At 32.5% G+C, this 19,972-nt stretch overlaps 3 protein-coding genes across 4 annotated transcripts; 1 reads left to right on the forward strand and 2 right to left on the reverse strand.

Moving 5' to 3' along the window:
- Positions 1–1,475: 1,475 nt before the first annotated feature.
- On the reverse strand, positions 1,476–9,363 carry LOC123881561 (kinesin-like protein KIN-7G). Of its 2 annotated transcripts, XM_045930274.1 has the most exons (14): positions 9,024–9,363; positions 7,749–8,133; positions 7,092–7,181; positions 6,871–6,971; positions 6,680–6,793; positions 6,525–6,606; positions 6,317–6,384; positions 6,165–6,230; positions 5,933–6,057; positions 5,096–5,435; positions 4,066–4,170; positions 2,874–3,986; positions 2,340–2,632; positions 1,476–1,996 (listed from the first exon to the last, which is right to left on the reverse strand). In XM_045930274.1, the coding sequence occupies exons 2-14, from the start codon at positions 7,954–7,956 to the stop codon at positions 1,675–1,677; spliced, it is 3,027 nt and encodes a 1,008-aa protein (XP_045786230.1). In that variant the 5' UTR covers positions 7,957–8,133; positions 9,024–9,363; the 3' UTR covers positions 1,476–1,674. The 2 variants fall into 2 exon arrangements, with proteins under 2 accessions (XP_045786230.1, XP_045786231.1); XM_045930275.1 differs by lacking the exons at positions 7,749–8,133; positions 9,024–9,363 and adding an exon at positions 7,293–7,740.
- Positions 9,364–12,071: 2,708 nt separating this feature from the next.
- Positions 12,072–13,335, forward strand: LOC123881563 (glyoxylase I 4-like). Its single transcript, XM_045930276.1, has 3 exons — positions 12,072–12,385; positions 12,482–12,599; positions 12,783–13,335. The coding sequence occupies exons 1-3, from the start codon at positions 12,222–12,224 to the stop codon at positions 13,077–13,079; spliced, it is 579 nt and encodes a 192-aa protein (XP_045786232.1). The 5' UTR covers positions 12,072–12,221; the 3' UTR covers positions 13,080–13,335.
- Positions 13,336–14,081: 746 nt separating this feature from the next.
- Positions 14,082–16,763, reverse strand: LOC123881564 (V-type proton ATPase 16 kDa proteolipid subunit). Its single transcript, XM_045930277.1, has 3 exons — positions 16,589–16,763; positions 16,224–16,509; positions 14,082–14,541 (listed from the first exon to the last, which is right to left on the reverse strand). Exons 1-3 carry the CDS (start codon positions 16,662–16,664, stop codon positions 14,409–14,411), a joined length of 495 nt encoding a protein of 164 aa, XP_045786233.1. The 5' UTR covers positions 16,665–16,763; the 3' UTR covers positions 14,082–14,408.
- Between the last annotated feature and the right edge of the window lie 3,209 nt (positions 16,764–19,972).

A 19,972-nucleotide genomic window follows, 5' to 3' on the forward strand; every position in this document is an offset into this window, starting at 1 on the left:
AATAGCTATTCTATCTTTCTTTAAGCAATCTAAATCTAATAGTTGTATTTTTGTTACATTTTCTTAATCTTTTGGTTAGAATCAAATAATTGTATAATAAAAGTGAAAGGAATTAAAATATATCCGAAAAGTAGTAAAAGAATAAAAAATAGACGAGTTATATTTTCAGGTCTATATAGCTGTGGCCCATTTCCTCATCTCATCATAGAATAGAAGAACCTTCACTACTTCACCCCTCTTATTTTTTCTTACCAAAATTGCTTTGTTGCATATACACGTTTGGCATGGTCTATTACAACTTCACATATGCTAGCTATTAGAATTTGAGAGGCTTATACTCAATCACAAAAGTTAGCTTGAGAGTTGAGGTTTGCACTACACTTATAAAGGCTATCTATGTCATATCTCTAGCCAATGTGGGACTTCTAACACTAGCCTTTCTAAATCATCATGCATGAACAAATACCCTTCCTACTCTGGGTTCATTTCCCCTAAGTTTGTCATGGTTTAACTAACACGGCAAAATTTTGGGCACCCAATGTTGCTTCTTTTTACACTCTAAGTTTTTTTTTTTTTTTGATTCAACACTATAATAAGTTAAATGGTAGTAATAAAATCTATAGTGATTGCTATTCTCGACATGTTGTTCAAAACAGACAAAATCTACTTATTTGGAGATAGTTTCTAGTAGGTATATTGAAAAGAAAAAATACACTATTAAAAGTTATCTTTTCAGCATTATGGAAGAACCTTCACTAGTTCACCCTTTTTATTTTTCTTACCAAAATTGTTTTGTTGCATTCAAACTTCACATTATCTCTAGTCTAGGTCCATTTTTCGCTAAAGTTTGTCATGGTCTAACAAACTTCTTTGTATACTCTCAATTAAATAGTAAAACCTATGGTGATTGGTATTTCCCCACAAGTTGTTCAAAATAGGTAAAATACACTAACGAAAGATAATAGCATAGTCAAAATTTTAGTCTATTTGGTTTTAAAAAATGGGTGAAGTGATATCGGTTTAGTTCTTTTAAACAACCGGGGTAAAAAGGAGAAATACACTACCGAAAATTATCTTTCGTTAAGTATGAGAGAACATCACAAGATGAATATGAGTCGCGGTCAAAATTTATAGTGAAACTTTGATATATTAGTGTTATCACCTTTCTTCCAATGTAAGTTATTTTGTTAATGAAATGTATATTATTTAACTTAATGTTATCAATACATTGAATATTATATTTTCATAAACATTTTTTTTACTACTTCCACACTTGATTATTATTAGTAAAAGTTAACTGATTACACATAGTAGTTAACTTTGTTGAATTTTCTTAATGTAATAAAAAAATCATCTAAGATATCCTTTCTTTTGTCATTTAATTTTGCATGAAAACTTGTTTCATCAAATGATATTTTGAGAATAAGTGCATTGAATAATTGGGTAAGTTTTACTTAGATTTGAGTATAAAGTAGTATTTCTAATAGCAGGACCTTTCAATTTTTTGTAAAACCTTTGAATTCCACATCCTTCAATCTCTTTACAATCAAATAGCAATTGAAGTCAGAAACACAAAGTAGAGATCAGATTGTTAATAGAAAAGGAGCCAGGGGAAATTTTTACATGGCCCAATCAAACTTCCTATACAGTAATTTTGTTCCAACACAATCACTCTCACAAAATCTGCTTCATACTAGTCGTCCAACCGAAAGATTTCTTTATTCTGCGACGTGGTGCGAAGTTGAGGCCAAACATCTCCTTGAAAGCATGATCTGGCTCAACTGTACCAACCAGCTTTGCAACAATGGTAGCACTCTCTCTAACGTGGTTTATATCTTCTGTTTCGGACCATAGGCGATGAGCCAATTGCAACCCCCTATGCTTTGAACTCATACTAATACCCCACTTCAAATACAAGTTCTCTCTTTCAGATTTTGATAACTTCTTCTGCATTTGCTTGCTCAACATTTGTCTCTCTCTTCGAAGATATCTCTTGCTGTTTGCACAAGAAACACATTATAAGTTTCATTATTGAGTAAACCATCAATTTGATCCATAAACTATCATTTTCTCTCATATTTAGCCCTGAGCTATAGAAATGTAATAAATAGTCTCTAAACTATTCATAATCTATCACTTTAGTCCCTACACTAACATTCTTTCTTCTATTTTTGAAGTAATTGAAGAACTAATTTGATGGATTGATAATAATTTATGGATTATTTATTATATTTCGATATTTTAGGGACCAAATAAGAGAGATAATGATAGTTTAACTACCAAATTGAAGGATTATTCTTTAGTTACTATGCAAAATATAAATTCAAGTTACTCAATACCTTGATTCAGGGGTAAGGGTCCGTCCATCTTCTAAAATTTGATTATCTTTGAGATAGGACAACCTTCTCCGCTCTACCTCCATATAGATAGAATCTGAGGGTTCCCCTTTGAATAAAAGGAAAAAGTAAGTCCTGTGGACCAATGAAACATTACATGAATGCCAGAGTTCAATAATCTCTTTCTGCAGCCGCTTAAATTCTGAAGACCATTCCAAATGTTTTTCTTCCAAATGCTTTTTTTCATCAGATTGTAATGTGTTCGACCCAATGTTTTTGAACTTTTTGGGAGCAACCTGTCATGCAAATCAATTTAAAGAATCACTGGCTGAATTTTTTCAATATAATATATACATGCTGCTTGCTGCTTACAGCAGTAACATGGTTAAGTGAAAATACAATGTGTGTGTGTGTGTGTGTGTGTGTCTGTTTCTCAATTGCATCAAATAGCTGATATTGGCCATCAAAACTCGAGTATAAGATCAATAAGTAAGACACAGAGAAACAAATAAAGGAAGGTGAACAATTGAAGCATACCTCATGATTCACCGGTGGATTTGAACTTCCACGTTCTTTCTTTTCCTTTCTTACTGGAGATAAATCACTGTCATCATCAATTTCCATATCAAACGATGATTTCACGTTCTGCGTGTCAACAGCAGAACATCTCTCACAATTCCCATAACCAGCCCAGGATAACCTCTCACCATTGGGATTATAATTTAGTGTACAGGTCTTCCTTTCAAAATCCTTAGGTCTTCCAATGTGGTCTTTTTGGATTCCTATTGGGGGGGTGTTCTGAATTATTTCTTCCTGGTCAAACCAATCTGAAGATGAATCCTTCATGAGACTTGCTTTACAGCTTCTGCTTCTTGTCAATTTCAAGATTCTAGAACTAGTTGGCTTTTTTTCTACCAGCCATGGCTTTATTTTCTCTATAGAGGGTAGAACAAAATCTCGGTGCAACAGATTCAATTCTTTGTTTTCCTTTAACCGTAATGAACACGAGTCCTGATTTTTTTTGTCAATATTATCAACTTCTGTCAATCCTGAGACAGCTGTATTTTCCCCCGGAGATGAGAACAAGTCTTGATTTTCTTTGTCTATCTCATCAACTTCTGTCAATCCTGAGACAGCCGTATTCTCCGCTGGAGATGAGAACAAGTCTTGATTTTCTTTGTCTATGTTATCAACTTCTATCAACCCTGAGACAGCCGTATTTGCCCTCGGAGATGACGCATTCGAGTCTGTGTCTTTATTTGTACTCAAACCTGCTGGATTTGAGTGCGAATCTGTGTTTGTAATTGGATCTTCTGAAACAGGGCACCGAACTTTCTGACAGATGTCGCCTAATTTATTATCGGGCTGTTCTTGAACTATCTCCTGATCCGAATCATTCGTTACAGCATCATGACTTACAATTGACACCCCTTGAAAAGAATTCCTGATGGGAAGACTTTTTTCCAAATCAGGGAGCTGGAAATAGTTATCTTCGGAACTAACACTATGTCCATCTGAATATTGAGAAGCATCAAAAGATCTAACACTCTCAATGGCGTCAAAATTTAATAAATTTGGTTCGTCTATTAGACTATCTAAGTCCATAGAATTTCGTACACGTAGTTTGGGATACTGAGGACCCAAACTATCCTGAAAATAGGGTTTGAACATAAATGAGATTGAAAGGGAATGCTAATTTTAGTACTTTAGAGTACACAAATACACTTACCAAATCACTTGAGGACATATCGTCTCCCACCACTTGAAGCATGTCCTTAATTTGAGAGTGGGCAAGGTCCCGTTGCAAAGCCAGATCCAATATCTCTTTCTTTAACTGCAAGCACAGATAGTAGTCCATATTTACAGCTCAAATAAAACAATGCTCAAAAGTAATAAATTAGTCTCCTCATTCCTTGTTACATAAAACTCATGCGCTCGTTTTACTAAAATGTTCAGTAACCATATACATAATAGAAAGAACACTTGGAATGTCTCCTCAAAATGTTTTTTCCTCTTTTTTATATATCAAACTGAAATTGGTTAGGAAGTGAATATTTACGGGAAGGGCATTACAACATTGAAGGTGTCTCATAGATATTAACCGCTTTTAAATATTTAAAGTCAGAATAAAATTATCTATCTTAGTGTAAGAATGAGCATATAACACATTACTTTGTTAAAAAAAAAAAAATCAGAAATAATCTCTAGTATTTGACGCCTCATGGCAGATTGAAACATGGAAAACAAAAACGAAGTGAGAATCTTCTTAAATGACTAGGACCCCAGGAAAATTTATACAATCCCTAGTATCAAGAGACTACCACAAACCATATTAAAGCTCTCATGTTTTAGGACTGAAAGTGCATGAAATGACTCCATTATTAAAATCACTCAGTACGATTGATAGAACTGAACAGATCGGCTCACTCATAAATGGGAGGATATCACATAAAGTTTTAATTAACTGTGTATCTTTTAATGAGGAAAGAGCCATTCAGTGCAGAGAGTGAATGAATACGTAGATTTTGGAACGTTACAGGACCAGTAACAAATAGTTGAAACAGCAATCCAGTGAGAACACCTACTACCTTACAAAACATCAAAATCTACACTCTGATTTTTAAGAACAGCATATAACTTATATAACATTGTGGATAATATATAAATTTCGAAATTTTCCTTAATGTCATAGATGTGGAAAAAATTGAATTCATATGCATAAAAAGTAATGAATCTGTTGCAAAAATCTTGATGATTACCATCTCAATTTGGAGGTCTTTTTCCCTCAGCAATTCTGCAGAATCAGCTTTACGGCGGTTTGACCCTGAATTTCTCAGCTCAGCTTCCAGCCGAGCCAACTCTCTTTGCAATTGTTTGACCAACAATTTATCAGAAATCACTACATTGACTCTTGCATTAGTTGACACTTCTTTTGCACAACTTGCAAATAAGAGGGTGTTTCTGGTTTGTTCAACATAGCTCCGTGCAGGACTCATGGTACAGATGATTGCTGTTCTAGCATTTCCTCCTATTGAGGACTGCAATATGCGGGTTAGCTTTGAATCTCTGAAAGGGATGTGTCCATTTCGTCCCCCCTTGCTGTGATCAAATTCATTATTTATACTTTTTTAGATAAAAGCAAACAATGTATTTCACAAAAAGGAATATATAATATTCTTAATATATCAAACAACAGATTCAATAAATTTATGATGCTCTGAAAGAGTTACGTCTGATTTCTATTTGAAATTAATAGTAACAGAATCTGTTGGCTAAGGATGAATGCATAATAAGAGTCTAAGAATGTAAATTCATGGTAATAGAATGCACTAGGGGAATTTATGGTAAATCATAGAGTTTCTTCCATTGTTTTCAATACTCAATAATTGGTGCCTATAATCTTGTGATAAAAGTAGAGAACAATCTTGCAACACCATCATTAAATAAGAAATGTGTCTCTGTGCTCTTTTAAACATCCCCAACGTCAATTGCATGTGGGTTAAAGTTCTCAGTAAGACTGAAAGAATATGGAGACATTACATAGTATACATTTATGTGAGTAAAAACATGTTGAAGTGAAACCATTTCAAGCTAACCTGAGTTTACGGATGACAGTTCCCAGAGTCAGTAAACTGCGGTTTATGTGGCATCCCTCTTTCAACCTCGTACCAGCTGAATTAGTTTGTGATGCCCGCTCACTTCCAGCAAGATCAACAAAATTCTGTATCCAGAAAATTAAATATTATCATTTTGATTTCGAATTGAAGTTCTTTAACATGATAAAGTGATTCTCGTTGTTTTCCTTAAATATGTGTGAATCATTCATACCACAGAAGCGGCAAGAGAGCTCGATTTATAATTTCCCAGAAATTCACGTGCAGAACTTTCAATTGTCTGAAAAGCAACATTATTTAGGCAAGGTAAGCAGTGAGGTACTGGAAGATTTCAACTTCCTTCAACAAACTTAGGAACCCACGTACCAGTCTTAGAATTTGATGTGATCTAGAGCTTACTTCATTCAAGGATGTCTCTCCTATCTGCCGTTGTGCTGAAAAAATTGTTGGACAAGTATATGCAGTCAGCTCTAGGTGGACAAAGGATTGTAAAGAAGAAGAAAACACATATAAAGAAGACAATATGAGAAATTCCGTTGAAGCAAGAATCATCATATCTATCCATAGTCCTTACTTTCACAGAAAGAAATAAGATCTGTAAAATGGTTCCAGTCTTCCAAAGTTTCCTCGGTGAGTTTCTCAACAACTGTGCCTTTCTGTTTAAAAGACAAACTGTCAGCCAATTTTGGTACACATTATCATTTTTGAATAATTGGTAAAGATGTTTACCTCTGGATCATCAAGAAGTCGGAGAGGTGTAGTGTCGTTACTAAGGAGGTCCCTGACAGATTCATTATAGATCTCCATCGCTGAAAACTTCAAGACAAACTCCCTTTCTTTGTGCTGTAAAACAAAAATTTAATCAAAACAAGGTTTTCAGAATGACAAGGTGATTCAGCAATGTGTTCTGTTGCATATACCTTTTCTATGTAATTAAAAATGTCAGCTACAGCATACTCAGTTATACCACTCATGGTGTATGTTTTTCCGCTGCTTGTTTGTCCATATGCAAAAATGCTAGCTGATCAAATAGATAACCAAGAACCCAATAAGCACTTTGAAAGATGTTAATGTAGAAGTTGATGGACATGGATGCATATGATGGAGGAAAGCCAATTTAAGGGAAGAAAGAAAAACTCACAGTTGATGCCATTGAGAACAGAAAGAGCTACCTCCTTAGATGCTTCTTCGTACACCTGCCTTGTGGGGCAATCAGTCCTAAAAACTCTGTCTACAGTGAAAAGAAATGAAAGTGGATCAACAGAAGGAAGCAAATAGAGTTTTTAAATTTTTAGATCTGATGAAATAGAAACTAGATATGGTCTTGTTAAAATCGCTTAACTGAAGCAACAACAAACAATCTTCCACTTCCATGTATGATAGAACAAGATTAATATATTACATAATTTCCTTCAATGCAGAAAATCCTAACTACATAATATTGCAAGACTGATCAAAGATCTGGGTGAGATTTTAAGGCCTTGTCTGAAGCTCACAACATTCCAAGAACTTACGAGATCAACATCAATTATGGTGAACTGCCACCGTATTCTCCAAATTAATTCAGCCTAATCTTATGCACAAAAACCATTTAAACGAATGAAAATATCCACAATTCAATGGCAGCATAGCTAGGAAGTAAATTAAATGAAGTACATGTTTCCATTAATTTACAATTCAGTAGAAAATTGTTGGTTTTCAGTCAAAAGTCATCCACATTTGAATCTATCAGAAGCTTTCATGCAAACATCAAGTAAATAAATCTACATATGGATTTGTAAGATAAGCCTCTTCATACCAAATGAATAGCTTGTTGGATACAGAGACCTTTCAGAAGCTGAAAGGTTGCTTCTGTACACAATGGTAGTGTCATTAATGCATTCCCATTCAGACAGATCATTTCTTGCTAGCTCCTTATCATTCAGCGGTCGCACACGAACAGAAACAAGAATTCTCTCCTCCCCTGTGGAGCCTGGCATTGCCTCCTCCCATGAATTAGACCCCATTTTCTCACTTCCTTCTCAACCCTTTCTCTAAACTTTCAATTCCAACTACACCAATTCGACATTTAACTATTTTATTAAATTTCAAGTTGTTTCATAAAGCTTGTCCTATTCTATTGTCAGGATTTGTGACGGTGTGGATCACACGGGCCACCGCAGCTTTCAAGCCCCAATCATTATCTGCAGCAACAAGATCATCAAAGGTTACTTCACCATAAACAAATCAAATAAAACAAAATAATGATAACATTCATGCAATTTTATATTCAGAGAAGGGAACAAATAGAAATTGACCAACATCACAAACTCTTATAATATAAGTTTAATATCAAAATGCGGTGCATTTTGTATTCTAATGGAAAATTTGGAGTTTTCTGGCATAGTCCTCAATACAAGGAAACACTCTGTCAAATTCTCCCTCACATGCAACATATATAAAATTAGATTCTGTGCTAGAAAATTACCAACACCATGACAAAAACTGGGTATTCAATTTTTCAAAGAAGATTCTTAACCAATTTCATGTGCTGAGAAATTCAGAAATAAAACTCTGAATACAAATTCTCAAAAGAAGAAATTTTTTTAATGGATGTAATAATATTCCTAAAAAATCTTAGCTGTACAATTTTTTATTTTTGCCTTAATTTCAGTTGAACTAAATTTAGCTAGTAAAACATAATCCAAACAAATCCTAAACGAAAACTCCAAAAATAGTACATGAATCAGAAAATAAATATCATAATCACAGTGCGAATAAAACCAAAATTGCAAAATTCTTGTTATGACAGCAAAATTTGGCGTGTTTAGAAAGAAACCGTTAAAATCAAAATTCACAACCAAAGGTGAAAAGAATTAAAATCCGAACTTGAAAAATTAAATATCAATCTATAATTATGAATCAAGAACAAGGAAATGATCACATTTTCATGTTAAACGAAAATCTAGATCAAATTAATTCTAGTTATGATCAATAATGAAGAATGAATTAACTACTAATAATATTAATTTAACAATGCAATTTGAATCTGAAAATTAAGGAGAAACGAAACAAAGGTGAAACGTTGATTGACCTTTGAAAATGCGATCTGAAATTGAAAAGTAGAAGAATGCGAGAAGATGAAAATGGTTGAAGTGTAGAAAAATGCAGAGAGAGAGAGAGAGAGAGAGAATATTGCGTGGTTGGTGTTTGTGGAAATGTCTGAATGGAATTTGAAAATGTGAAGAGAGTTATGGCGTCTCCTTCTTAATTTGTTAGTAGTTGCAGCAGTCCCATTCTACTTTTTCAGCTTTTTTTCAATTTTCAAACTAACTAAAGTAACTACCGCGCTACATACCAGGTTAAGACTCTGTTTTTAGCCGATAACTATTACCTAGGTAGCCAGTTTATAGCAAATAAGTTTATATGGCATATGTTAACTGATTGAATTTGTAAGTGTTTGATATAAATATGAAATCACATAAAATATATATTAAATTAATATTTAATTTTTTTTAAAGATATAATTCGAAGAAAAAATGATAAGTCATAAGGTTTAAGCTATAAGCTAATTGAAAAAAAGTTATCAAAGGTTTTTTTTTTCTTTTCAAAATGAGCTTATAAGTTATAAGATATAAGGCTCTGTTTAGTAAAAAAAAAGTAGATACTTGATAAATTAGCTTATAGCGGATGAACTTTATAGCGAATAAGTTCGATGATTGAATTTGTAGTATTTGGTAAAGTTGGCTGTTGAACCAACTTATAAATATGAAATGACATACAAAAAATATTTTAATTAATATTTTTTTTACTAAACTTAATTCCATTAATAACTATATGATAATTACATATGAATGAAAGACAAACTTAAAATTTTTTTTTTAAAGAAGATGTCAGAGGTAAAATTAGAAGAAAAAATGGTAAACTATAAATTGCTTAAAAAAAAAACTATGAATAATAAGCTATAAACTCTTTTTAAAATATATTTACCAAATCATTTTTTTTATCATTTAAACTTATTAACTATAAGCTCAAAATATTATTATGAACTATATAAAACATAAATTATAAGTTAACTTATTATTAATCTTAAGGAAAGAAACAATGTCAATGGGCGGAAGTGGAGAGACATCTTCCGTCCCATTCCCCGCCCCTAGTTCTACTATGGATGAATTTATTTTCTCATCCGTCTCTAGGAATCTTTGCTGAGACCATCAATGTATAGAAAAATAATAAAAATTGTATTCTTCTCAATCAAATCATAAGAAAAATTCAGAAACTACTTCTTCAAAAAACATTACACATATATTTTTTTTATTAAAATTATGTATATGAAAATAAATGTTATGAAAAGACGAAAGAACAGACATATAAAATTAAAATATATTATATTAAGTCAAAAAAAAATTAAAATATATATTAATCAATTATATTATGATGATCTAGACATGGCGGATGATATGTTGTCCATCTCCGAAGTGCTTTCGGGGAACTTTGTTCTCCTTCGGGATTTTTTTTTTTTAATCTTTACGATATGTTTGCTTGGAATGAAAGAAAGTGGGAAGAAAGAAAAATATGGAAATCAACCCACTTTGGTTGGTCTGATAATATTGACTTAGGACCTGGGGATGTGTTCATTAAGGTCTCAGATTCGATTATCTTTGGTGTCAATTTGGATGAGCTAATTTAACTTCTTAAAAAATATATGGAAATCAAAAAAAAAATTAGACTAAAATTTAGTTTAAGTTTATTTCTCAGTTTTCGTATTTTCCTTCCTTTTTACTTTCTTTTCTTCTAACCAAATGGACCATCTCTGCAAAGTTCCACCTTAGGTTAATATTAATATCTCTACTTAGAATGTTTGATTTATCTATGAACCATAAAACGTTTATGTTTATAAAATAAAAGGTTAAATTTTTTTTTTTTACTTAAGGTTAAATATATTTTTGTTCCCAGCAAAATTATTAAGAGGAAGTGACAAAAAAGTATTCTAGGGCAACAGACCGGATTCTGTCGGGCTTGGAAATTGGGTCAACCGTATCCGAGCACGAAGATTGGATAAGTTATTTTATTTTTGGTTTATATAAAAAAAGTTGCATGTTTTGGTCCTACAAAATTATTATGTATACAGTTTTAATCTCTACGGTTAAACTAATATGTATTTTTGAATGATTATTTTGCAAACATGTTTAGAACATTATAAAATAAAATAAAAAAGGAACTACAAAATTTGATTTCTAAGTCGAGATTTTTGCCACTTTTATTTTTATCTTTTGAAATTTAAGAAAATTCATAATTAACTTTTCTTATTTTAAAAAATTCTAAAGTTTTGTAAAAAAAAAAAACTTTGTATAGTATTCAATAATTAAAAGTTTAAAAATAATTAAATAATTTTTAAAATTAGCAGAGATTAAAACTGCATACTTAAAAAAATTATAGTGACTAAAACATGTTATTTTTTATAGAATAAAAAAAATTGGTAATTTTATAATGACTAAAAATATATTTAACCCTAAAATAAAATCAAAATTAGTTAGTAGGAGTTAAAATATAGAGGTAAAAATGTTTTATATTCCTCGTTGAGTAATATTAGGCTTTGTATTTAAAACATTTTTAAAATATTTAACTATTTAACAGATAAACACACCTCCAATATTGCTTATCTGTTAAACATTAAACACACCTCCTATATTCGCCTTAAAGGTGAAATTTTTTGTCACTAGGTTACTTGATAATTGTTTTTTTTTTTTGTCAATTAAGATGTTAGAGATTAATATGACAAATTTTATATACCTTAGATATTAAATTGACATATTTAAACCAATAATTTTTTTGTTGACGTTCAAACCAATAATAATTTGGTCCAAGAGGTAAGAGATTTGAGTCCATTAAATAGATGGTGAGAGATTTCACCATTAAAAAAAATCACAAAATCTAATATAGTTTAAGAACTATTTGTGATTTTTATATATTCTAGGTACTAAAATATTGGAGAGATAATGAAACTTTAAAATTAAATTGAGAGTTTACTTTATTGATACTTTTTTTTTTGGTACACATAAATGGTTGTTTCTTGATCCTATCTATATGAAATGTGCCATAGCAGGTATCTTTCCTTTCATGAAAATTCGAACTAAAGAACTTTCCAGGAAAAGTCCTACTCACAAGTACAATAAAAATTCTAATATATATAGGAAACAACCTAGCAAATGAAATTAACATTCACTTCATAGCTAACACCTAACAAAAGTTTAGCTAAGTGAAGTGTTCAAAGAGAGAAGATTTGAAGAACATGGAGATTAAGGAAGTTGGCAACTATGGAGCACTACCCCTTCTCTCATTGAATCATGTGTCTGTATTGTGCAGATCAGTGTTGGATTCTATGAGGTTTTATGAGGAAATATTGGGTTTTGTTCTCATCAAACGCCCTTCCTCTTTCAAATTCAATGGAGCTTGGTTAGTTCCTATATCATATCACTTTCCATTTTCTTTATGAATTTTTATGTCCATTATTTTGTTTGAATGAGTATTTAATGTTTTGTTATGGTGTAGGTTGTATAATTATGGTTTTGGAATACACCTGCTCGAGAATCCAAACTATGATGAATTTGATGCCCCTATGATTGAATCACGACCCATTAATCCCAAAGACAACCATATATCATTCCAAGTAATTAATCTTTCTAATCTCTTATTTTTTAATGAAAGAAATTTGATCGTAGGAGACACACACTTTCATTCAAAGTCAATGAGAACCACCAACCTCATTATAAATTTAAGTGAGCACATAAATTATGTTTGAATTTTGAGGTGAACTAATTATTAGAAGTCTTTGCAATTTTGTTTTGTGCAGTGTACAGATGTTGGACTTGTGATAAGCAGGTTGGAAGATATGGGGATGAAGTATGTTACAGCTTTGGTAGAGGATGAAGGAATCAAAGTGGAGCAGGTGTTTTTCCATGACCCTGATGGATACATGATAGAACTTTGCAACTGTGAGAATATCCCAATAGTGCCAATTTCTTCTGCCTCGTGCTCTTTCAAGGCAAGAGGCCAGAGCTTTAAGAAGACTGTTTCTAACAAGTGTGGATTCATGGAAAATGTTATGATGAGAAGCTTGAGCATGGACATGATGAACTTTGCGTTTTAACTTGTCCATGATGTTGAAACGATGTGGAGAAAATAACTTACTTGTTTCGTTTGTAATAAAATCAGGAAGTGCTTTTCCTCAAAACAGGGGAAAGGTGCAGAGCATTGTTGTTAATCTATGTATTTATGTATGTATGTATTTGAACCTATCCAAAACTATGATGTATACGGGGTGGTTGAAGAAAATATCAGCCTATCAGAATTGCATTTGTATTGTTTAATAACAAGGTAGATCTAACTACCAAAAACTTTATGAATGGGTTTATCCATATATGCCTTAGCCCTGAATTTATCATCATGTAACATATAGTACGGAATGGATCCTCCCATGCGACATGAAAGACCATTAAAATCTCCGTCCATTGAAATGGAGAGAGAGAGAGAGAGAGAGGGAGAGGGAGAGAGGATCATTGAAATAACCACCATTCGTTGAAATCGATCCATTGTATTTGTTTAATATCAAATGAAACGAAGTAGTTTGGTGTTCGAGAAACAAAATCAGACCATATAACCATTTTACTGATCAAAATCCTTTTAGAAGCCACCAATTCTACTTCACTTTGGATGATTATCCAAACAACCTATTAATATGTTCACAAACCCAAAATGAGTCTAACACAACAGCAAAAAACAACACCAAATGGCATGATAGAAAAATTTGACGAAATCCCAATGTCATTACGTGATTTTAGCAAAAACTACACTTTAAAGATTCAACAAAACCATGGTGCGACGGTGATTTTGCAAAACTCGCCGTTAATCCAAATATGTATAACCTTGTGTTCACAGCTTCAATGCTATCTACAAGATAGTATTATTCTGCCAATTTAACCCTAACTATTACACACAACCACATATGCGGTCAATTTTCCGTGTGCAAGTTAAATTTTATTTTAGATCTCACAGTTTTACAATTTAGTTACTTTGTATCCTGCCCAAACAAGTGCAAGATGGATATCAATTTCATCCTCAGAAAACAGAGATAAAGGAAGACATCCAGAGATCATATTGAATAAAATAATATAAATGAAAGGTCTGAGTTGTTTGGAAGATACATTTTGAAGAGTACAAAACAACACTAACAAGTTATTGGAATCAAAACAACAAACATCTGTCTTAAGTATATAGATCTCTGATCTATTGACTGAGCATATATAATTCAAAACTAATGATGCGCAGAGAAAATCTTTATTCTTGGTCCTAGATAAATAAATAGAATAACATGAATAATGAAAAGCAGCAACCAGTGTACTAAAATTACCAAAGCCAACTCCACAGTGACATTCACAATCTGTGGCTCTATAAACCACGAGCAATGGGAAATACAACATTACTCAGCCCTGGATTGGCCAGCACGGGAAGAGAGGATGATGCCAACAATGAGTCCATATAGCGCCAACGCCTCAGCGAAAATGAGGATGAGAATCATTCCAACAAAAAGCTTTGGCTGTTGAGCATTTGCTCTACAAAAGACCGTTATCAACAAGTCAAAATCAATTCATTGAAATGAAGCTTAAAACCAAATACATTTACTCAGTCAGTATTAAGTCCTGAATCAACTAGATAGATGGAACAAAAATTGCCACATAATGTGTCGCCTAAAACTAACCAAATAGAATTCTCAAAATGATTATACCCAGATCAAATGAAACTAACAATCGAATAAATAGAGTATGATTGAAGTTCTGTATTACTTAATTAAACATTCAACAATAGATGTTATCACAACGAAAGTGTGTGTTTGCGTGTGTGTATGTGTGTGTATTCAGTCTATATGAGTAAGCCAACAAAATTTCGTCCACTTCCCAGCCAACTTGGTAACCATTATCATCAACAGATAAAGGCACTAACTAGTTGACGCCACAAAATTTTTATACATTGCTCAATGATGTATTCCTTTAGCCAATGAAGCTAAAACAATACTCGCTCATATACTTCATCTAGTGCAATATTTTAAAGGTTATCACGATTTCTCACATCATAAGAATTCAGGGCTCAAAGAAAATAAACTGAAACACAAAAAAACTGAAAAGAAATAAGCTATTTAGATGGGTATCAGAGTGAGAGAGAGACTAGAGAGTCAAACACGTGAAACAATATATTTGTGAACATAGCATTGAAAAATTAAAAATAGTAATATACAAGTTGTAGAAATAATAAGTTTGGGACGTGTAATCCAATCAATAATGGAAAAACAATGACATATATTCCTGAACACTTTTGAAGAAGTTAACCAGGTCAGAATAGTTATTTCTTCATTAAAGTTTGGTAAACTGCAACTGATCATCAAAATCCACAGATGAAATGCATGAATCACAAAGCACATCAATGCAAAAAAACATGACAATAAAAAAGTATACATATACTCATATACTCTTCCTATGTCCACATATTTCAACGTGTTTAGTTTTTACATTAACAATTAACATATTTAAGAATTTACTAACGGAATGCCGTATGACCGCACATTTTATCACTTCTACAATTCAGAGCTTCAGTTAATCCATGTTTAGATATGAACCGTCATTCGGACTCAAGAAAAGTGACCAACTACATATCCTCCAATCACTCACTTAAGTACTTATTAAGATATCATACAAAAAAACAAGAAAAAACTTTTCATAAGTTCTATATATCCCATTTCTATAAACAAATTTCTGTAGCTTATGAATAATGTTTGGTTCTGTGGTAAAAAAATTGATTTTTTTTTTATATTAACCCTCTAGTTGGGGAATGGGCCACAATAATTCAGAGTTCGGCTGTGAGGTAAGTAAATTCCGACCAAGAATTGTTCCCATCAGGAATCGAATTCAGGTTCTCCCAAACAATTTGTCATAGGGAGCTCATTAACCATTCGAGCCCAATGATTTTGAATAAATTGATTTTGGCAAAAAGCGGTTGAATAATAAATTATAAGTTATAATCAATTTTGAAAGCAAAATCAATTATACTAAAAAAACAATCAAAATCAATTCTACAATTGTCTGATCAACCTACTTATATGATGAGTCCAAATAAATTGTAGCAACCACAATAAAACAGTCAATAAAGCATAAATAATTCAATTAACAATTGATTATCATCAAATTTCGTGTCAAAATCATTGTAGATAAAATAAAAGAGAGAATGAAATGAAGTGAAATACCTAACACCGGCATCACCGACGATACCGATAGCCATACCAGCAGATAAACCAGCCAAACCACAAGCAAGACCAGAAGAAAGATGTGCGTAACCATCAAAGAGATAATAAGATTTAGCCTTAGGGTTAATACCAGTACTGATAATAACCGCAATAATCAAACCGTAGATACCTAAAACACCAGCCATAACAACCGGAACGATCGATTTCATAACAAGTTCAGGTCTCATAACTCCCATCGATGCAACTCCGACACCACTCTTTGCCGTACCGTAAGCCGCTCCCATACCTGAAAAGAGAAAACGACATCGTTTTATATATCATTTCAAGAGATTTTTCATCAATTGATGATGATGATGAATACTTACAGGAGAAAACGAGAGCAGCGGCGGCGCCGAGGAAGCCGAAGAAGGGAGCAGTTTCATCGCCACTGAATGGAGCCATTTTCGATCGATCTGTTGCGTTCTGTTTTCTGATCTGTGTGATCGGTAATTCTTTCTCGTGTACCCTTTTTCTGCCTTCGATTTTAGCTTATTGAAAAATAATTCATCAATAATGTTTTATAAATAAATAAATAAAACAATTTCCATAAAAGAAAAAATTAATCATTTTCCCAAAAAAAAATTAAAAATCTGTATATACTCGTTTTTTAGACCAAATCTTATCTGTATATACTCGTTAGTAATAGGGATGACAATTTGACCCATACCCAGTGGACACCCGCAAAAATTATCCATAACGGGTAGGGTAAAAACCCGCATTTTGGGTACGGGCACGGGTATGGGTAATTACCCGCAAAAATGAACGGGTATGAGTGCGGGTACGGGTACCTTAGTACCCACCCCGCCCCATACCCACATAATGTATATATATTTATTTTATATATATTTTTATATAATAAGATATGTATATCAATTTAAAAAAAATACAACAACTATTAAACTATTACACATTTTTAATAAAAATGTTTATTTATAATATAATACAAATACAATGTGAATATGTTAACAAATAAATGAACTTTAACATGAGATTGGTAAAGTTTTTGTTTATAATTTTCATGAGTCGACATTAAAATCTTTATAAAAAATTAATTATATTAAAACGATATGATATTTTATAATCGATCGATATATTTTTAGCAAAAATGCGGGTAATGGGTACGGGTATGGGTACTTAGGTACCCATAGGGTATGGGGACGGGGACAAAGGTTGTTACCCACGCGGGTATGGGGATGGGTACGGGTATTTTTTCAAACTGCGGGTATGGGGATGGATACTATACTACCCTACCCATACCCTACCCATTGCCATCCCTAGTTAGTAATTAAATTATGTCACATTGGTTGACAAAAAAAAAGTCCACAAATTCTAGCTCGACCGATAAAATGTCGAAATTGCTAGTGTCGAATGTTAGGACCAGGGTTCAAACCCCGATCACTTCATTTTATATGTGTGAGTTTTCAATTAATGACTTTGTCATTTCATCTATCAAAAAAAAAAATTATGTCACATTGTGTAAAAAAAATTAAATTATGTCACATAAATATTTGTGTACGTGTAAAAATAATTTATACATCCAGTATATAGAAATTAACCTATTGCCAACAAAAAAATAAAAATTAACCTCTTATATATAAAGAAAATAGATAGAAATTAACCTCTTACGAATAATCGATTTTGTTTATTATCAAATAGTTTAGTGACCAAAAGTTCTACTTTTAAGTTAGATAAGTTTACGATACTTTTTAAGTCAAAAAAATTTTATGGTACTTTTTTTTATTAACTAAAAGATATTCATTCATTTAAATTGAAAGAGTTTTTTTTTTTTTAACGGCAAATATATTATTAATAATAATTATTCTCTGCACAAGACGAAGAGAGGCCGAGAAAAGTGGAACTACAAAACAAATGTGTCGTATATAAGCGGAACATCGATGAAGAAAATCAAAACTGACACCACCTAATAGATGTTCACATCTAAATTGGTAGAGTATATAAATTTCAATTACAAATTCAATATTGCTAAACAAAAAATGAATTTGCAAACAAACTCACAACAATAAAATTAATAGAATAAAACGACATACTCATGCCAACAAATAATGTGATAAATGAAAGTAACAACAATACTTAAATATTTCATTGCACAAAAATATAACCATTATGTAGTTTTGTTGATCATAATCATATATGTAACATTTTTCCATTAAGAGGTGCACCCAAGGATAATAACCGACTCATATATGCAATAAAATATCCAAATATTGCAAGTAAAGTTGTATCTATTTTTTAAAATTTGTATTTAGTGTTGGAGTTGCATGTGTGTAACAATCCTAACTCTTATTACAAACATATTTGAAGGAGGACTCTAAAATACCTCATATGAATTCAATATGGAGAATGCTATGTGAATCGGATGCACCCGATTGAAAGTTTAAATATTTTCGTAGAATTTTATGGTTTAATGAACTTAAGTGTGATCACAGTGGAAAGATGCTTGGAGGAAATTTGGAGGTTGAAGATGATCAGAAAGTTCAAGACGATAATAAGGTTGAAGATGTTGAGGACACTAGCGGACGAAGATTGCTTTTTTCGCCCCCGTGTTCCTCTTAAACCCCCCAAAAATCCCAAAATAACCTTGAATTTGGGGGGTTCAGGATGATATGGATTCTAGAGTCCGAAATACATTAGATGTGGATCGTGGGATCCGTAACAAGCCAAATATAGATGAGAACATGGTTTTTGCAAGGAAAAATTGTGTGTGGATGTTGGTTTGGATCCTACCATCCGAAACAAATTAGGTTTGGATCCTGCGAACCGAAATGGTCACGAAAATTACAGGTTTGGATCCTGCGAACCGAAATGGACAAACAAATTACAAGTTTGGATTGTAGAGTCCAAAATCATGTTTTCTGCAGGAAATATTTACAGGTTAAAGTCAACATTATGCAGGTTCGGAATTTGCTCTTTTGCACTAAATTAAAAGTTAAAAATATCTATTGTCCTTACATACGATAACTTCAAACATAATCAAATAAATTACAACATCAAACTCTAAAACGTAAATTACAACTTCAAACTTAAAAACAATACAAGCGAACCTATAAGAAAATTACAACTTATGACAGGTTTAACTACATTAGGTTGTGCAATGTCGGGTTCATCGATATTCGGTTTCATTTCAAATGGAGATTCGGCCATCCCAAACCCTACCTATAACAACAAATTACAAAATTTTAAAAAACTGCATGGTTTGGCATGTAGGATCCGAAATGGTTTCAAGTTGTGTGATCCAAAGGCGACTGTGATCATAAAACCATGAAAATTGAAAAAATTAACAGTTTAAAGCGCATATTACCTCTTGTATGACTCCGATTGAGCATTGCGACCCTCTTTGAGTGAATAAACGTTGTTTTCAAGCCTCTGATATGCCAAAAATTCGCCCTAGTGTCCAAGTGGTTATGAAAGTACAACTTCTGTCACATAGGCTATATAGGCTGTATTCGTATCCTACAAACCGAATGTCAGCGTTTCCGGTTGGTACAATCCGAAACAATGCAAAAATTAAAAAAGCAAGGCATTTCAGATTGTACAATCCAAACCCATGTTTTCCTGGGCAAAACATCACGTACAAGCCAGCCATAGCTAGCCAATTTCTTGTTTAAACTGGTTTCGGATTCTAGAATCCAAACACATTAAAAACAAGGAATTTTGGATTGTATAGTCCAAACCCATGTTTTCCTGGGCAA

The sequence above is a fragment of the Trifolium pratense genome, linkage group LG4 (assembly GCF_020283565.1).
Source record: "Trifolium pratense cultivar HEN17-A07 linkage group LG4, ARS_RC_1.1, whole genome shotgun sequence".
NCBI classification, from domain to species: domain Eukaryota; kingdom Viridiplantae; phylum Streptophyta; class Magnoliopsida; order Fabales; family Fabaceae; genus Trifolium; species Trifolium pratense.

Coding starts and splice junctions, on each gene's coding strand:
- LOC123881561 (XM_045930274.1), bottom strand. CDS start 7,956: ATGGGGTCTAATTCATGGGAGGAGGCAATGCCAGGCTCCACAGGGGAG. Junction 6,607..6,679: donor GACTTCTTGATGATCCAGAG/GTAAACATCTTT, acceptor TCTTTTAAACAG/AAAGGCACAGTTGTTGAGAA. Junction 2,633..2,873: donor ATCCACCGGTGAATCATGAG/GTATGCTTCAAT, acceptor TTTGCATGACAG/GTTGCTCCCAAAAAGTTCAA.
- LOC123881563 (XM_045930276.1), top strand. CDS start 12,222: ATGGAGATTAAGGAAGTTGGCAACTATGGAGCACTACCCCTTCTCTCA. Junction 12,386..12,481: donor TTCAAATTCAATGGAGCTTG/GTTAGTTCCTAT, acceptor GTTATGGTGTAG/GTTGTATAATTATGGTTTTG. Junction 12,600..12,782: donor ACAACCATATATCATTCCAA/GTAATTAATCTT, acceptor TGTTTTGTGCAG/TGTACAGATGTTGGACTTGT.
- LOC123881564 (XM_045930277.1), bottom strand. CDS start 16,664: ATGGCTCCATTCAGTGGCGATGAAACTGCTCCCTTCTTCGGCTTCCTC. Junction 16,510..16,588: donor CGCTGCTCTCGTTTTCTCCT/GTAAGTATTCAT, acceptor TTCTCTTTTCAG/GTATGGGAGCGGCTTACGGT. Junction 14,542..16,223: donor GTCGGTGATGCCGGTGTTAG/GTATTTCACTTC, acceptor GGTCTTTTGTAG/AGCAAATGCTCAACAGCCAA.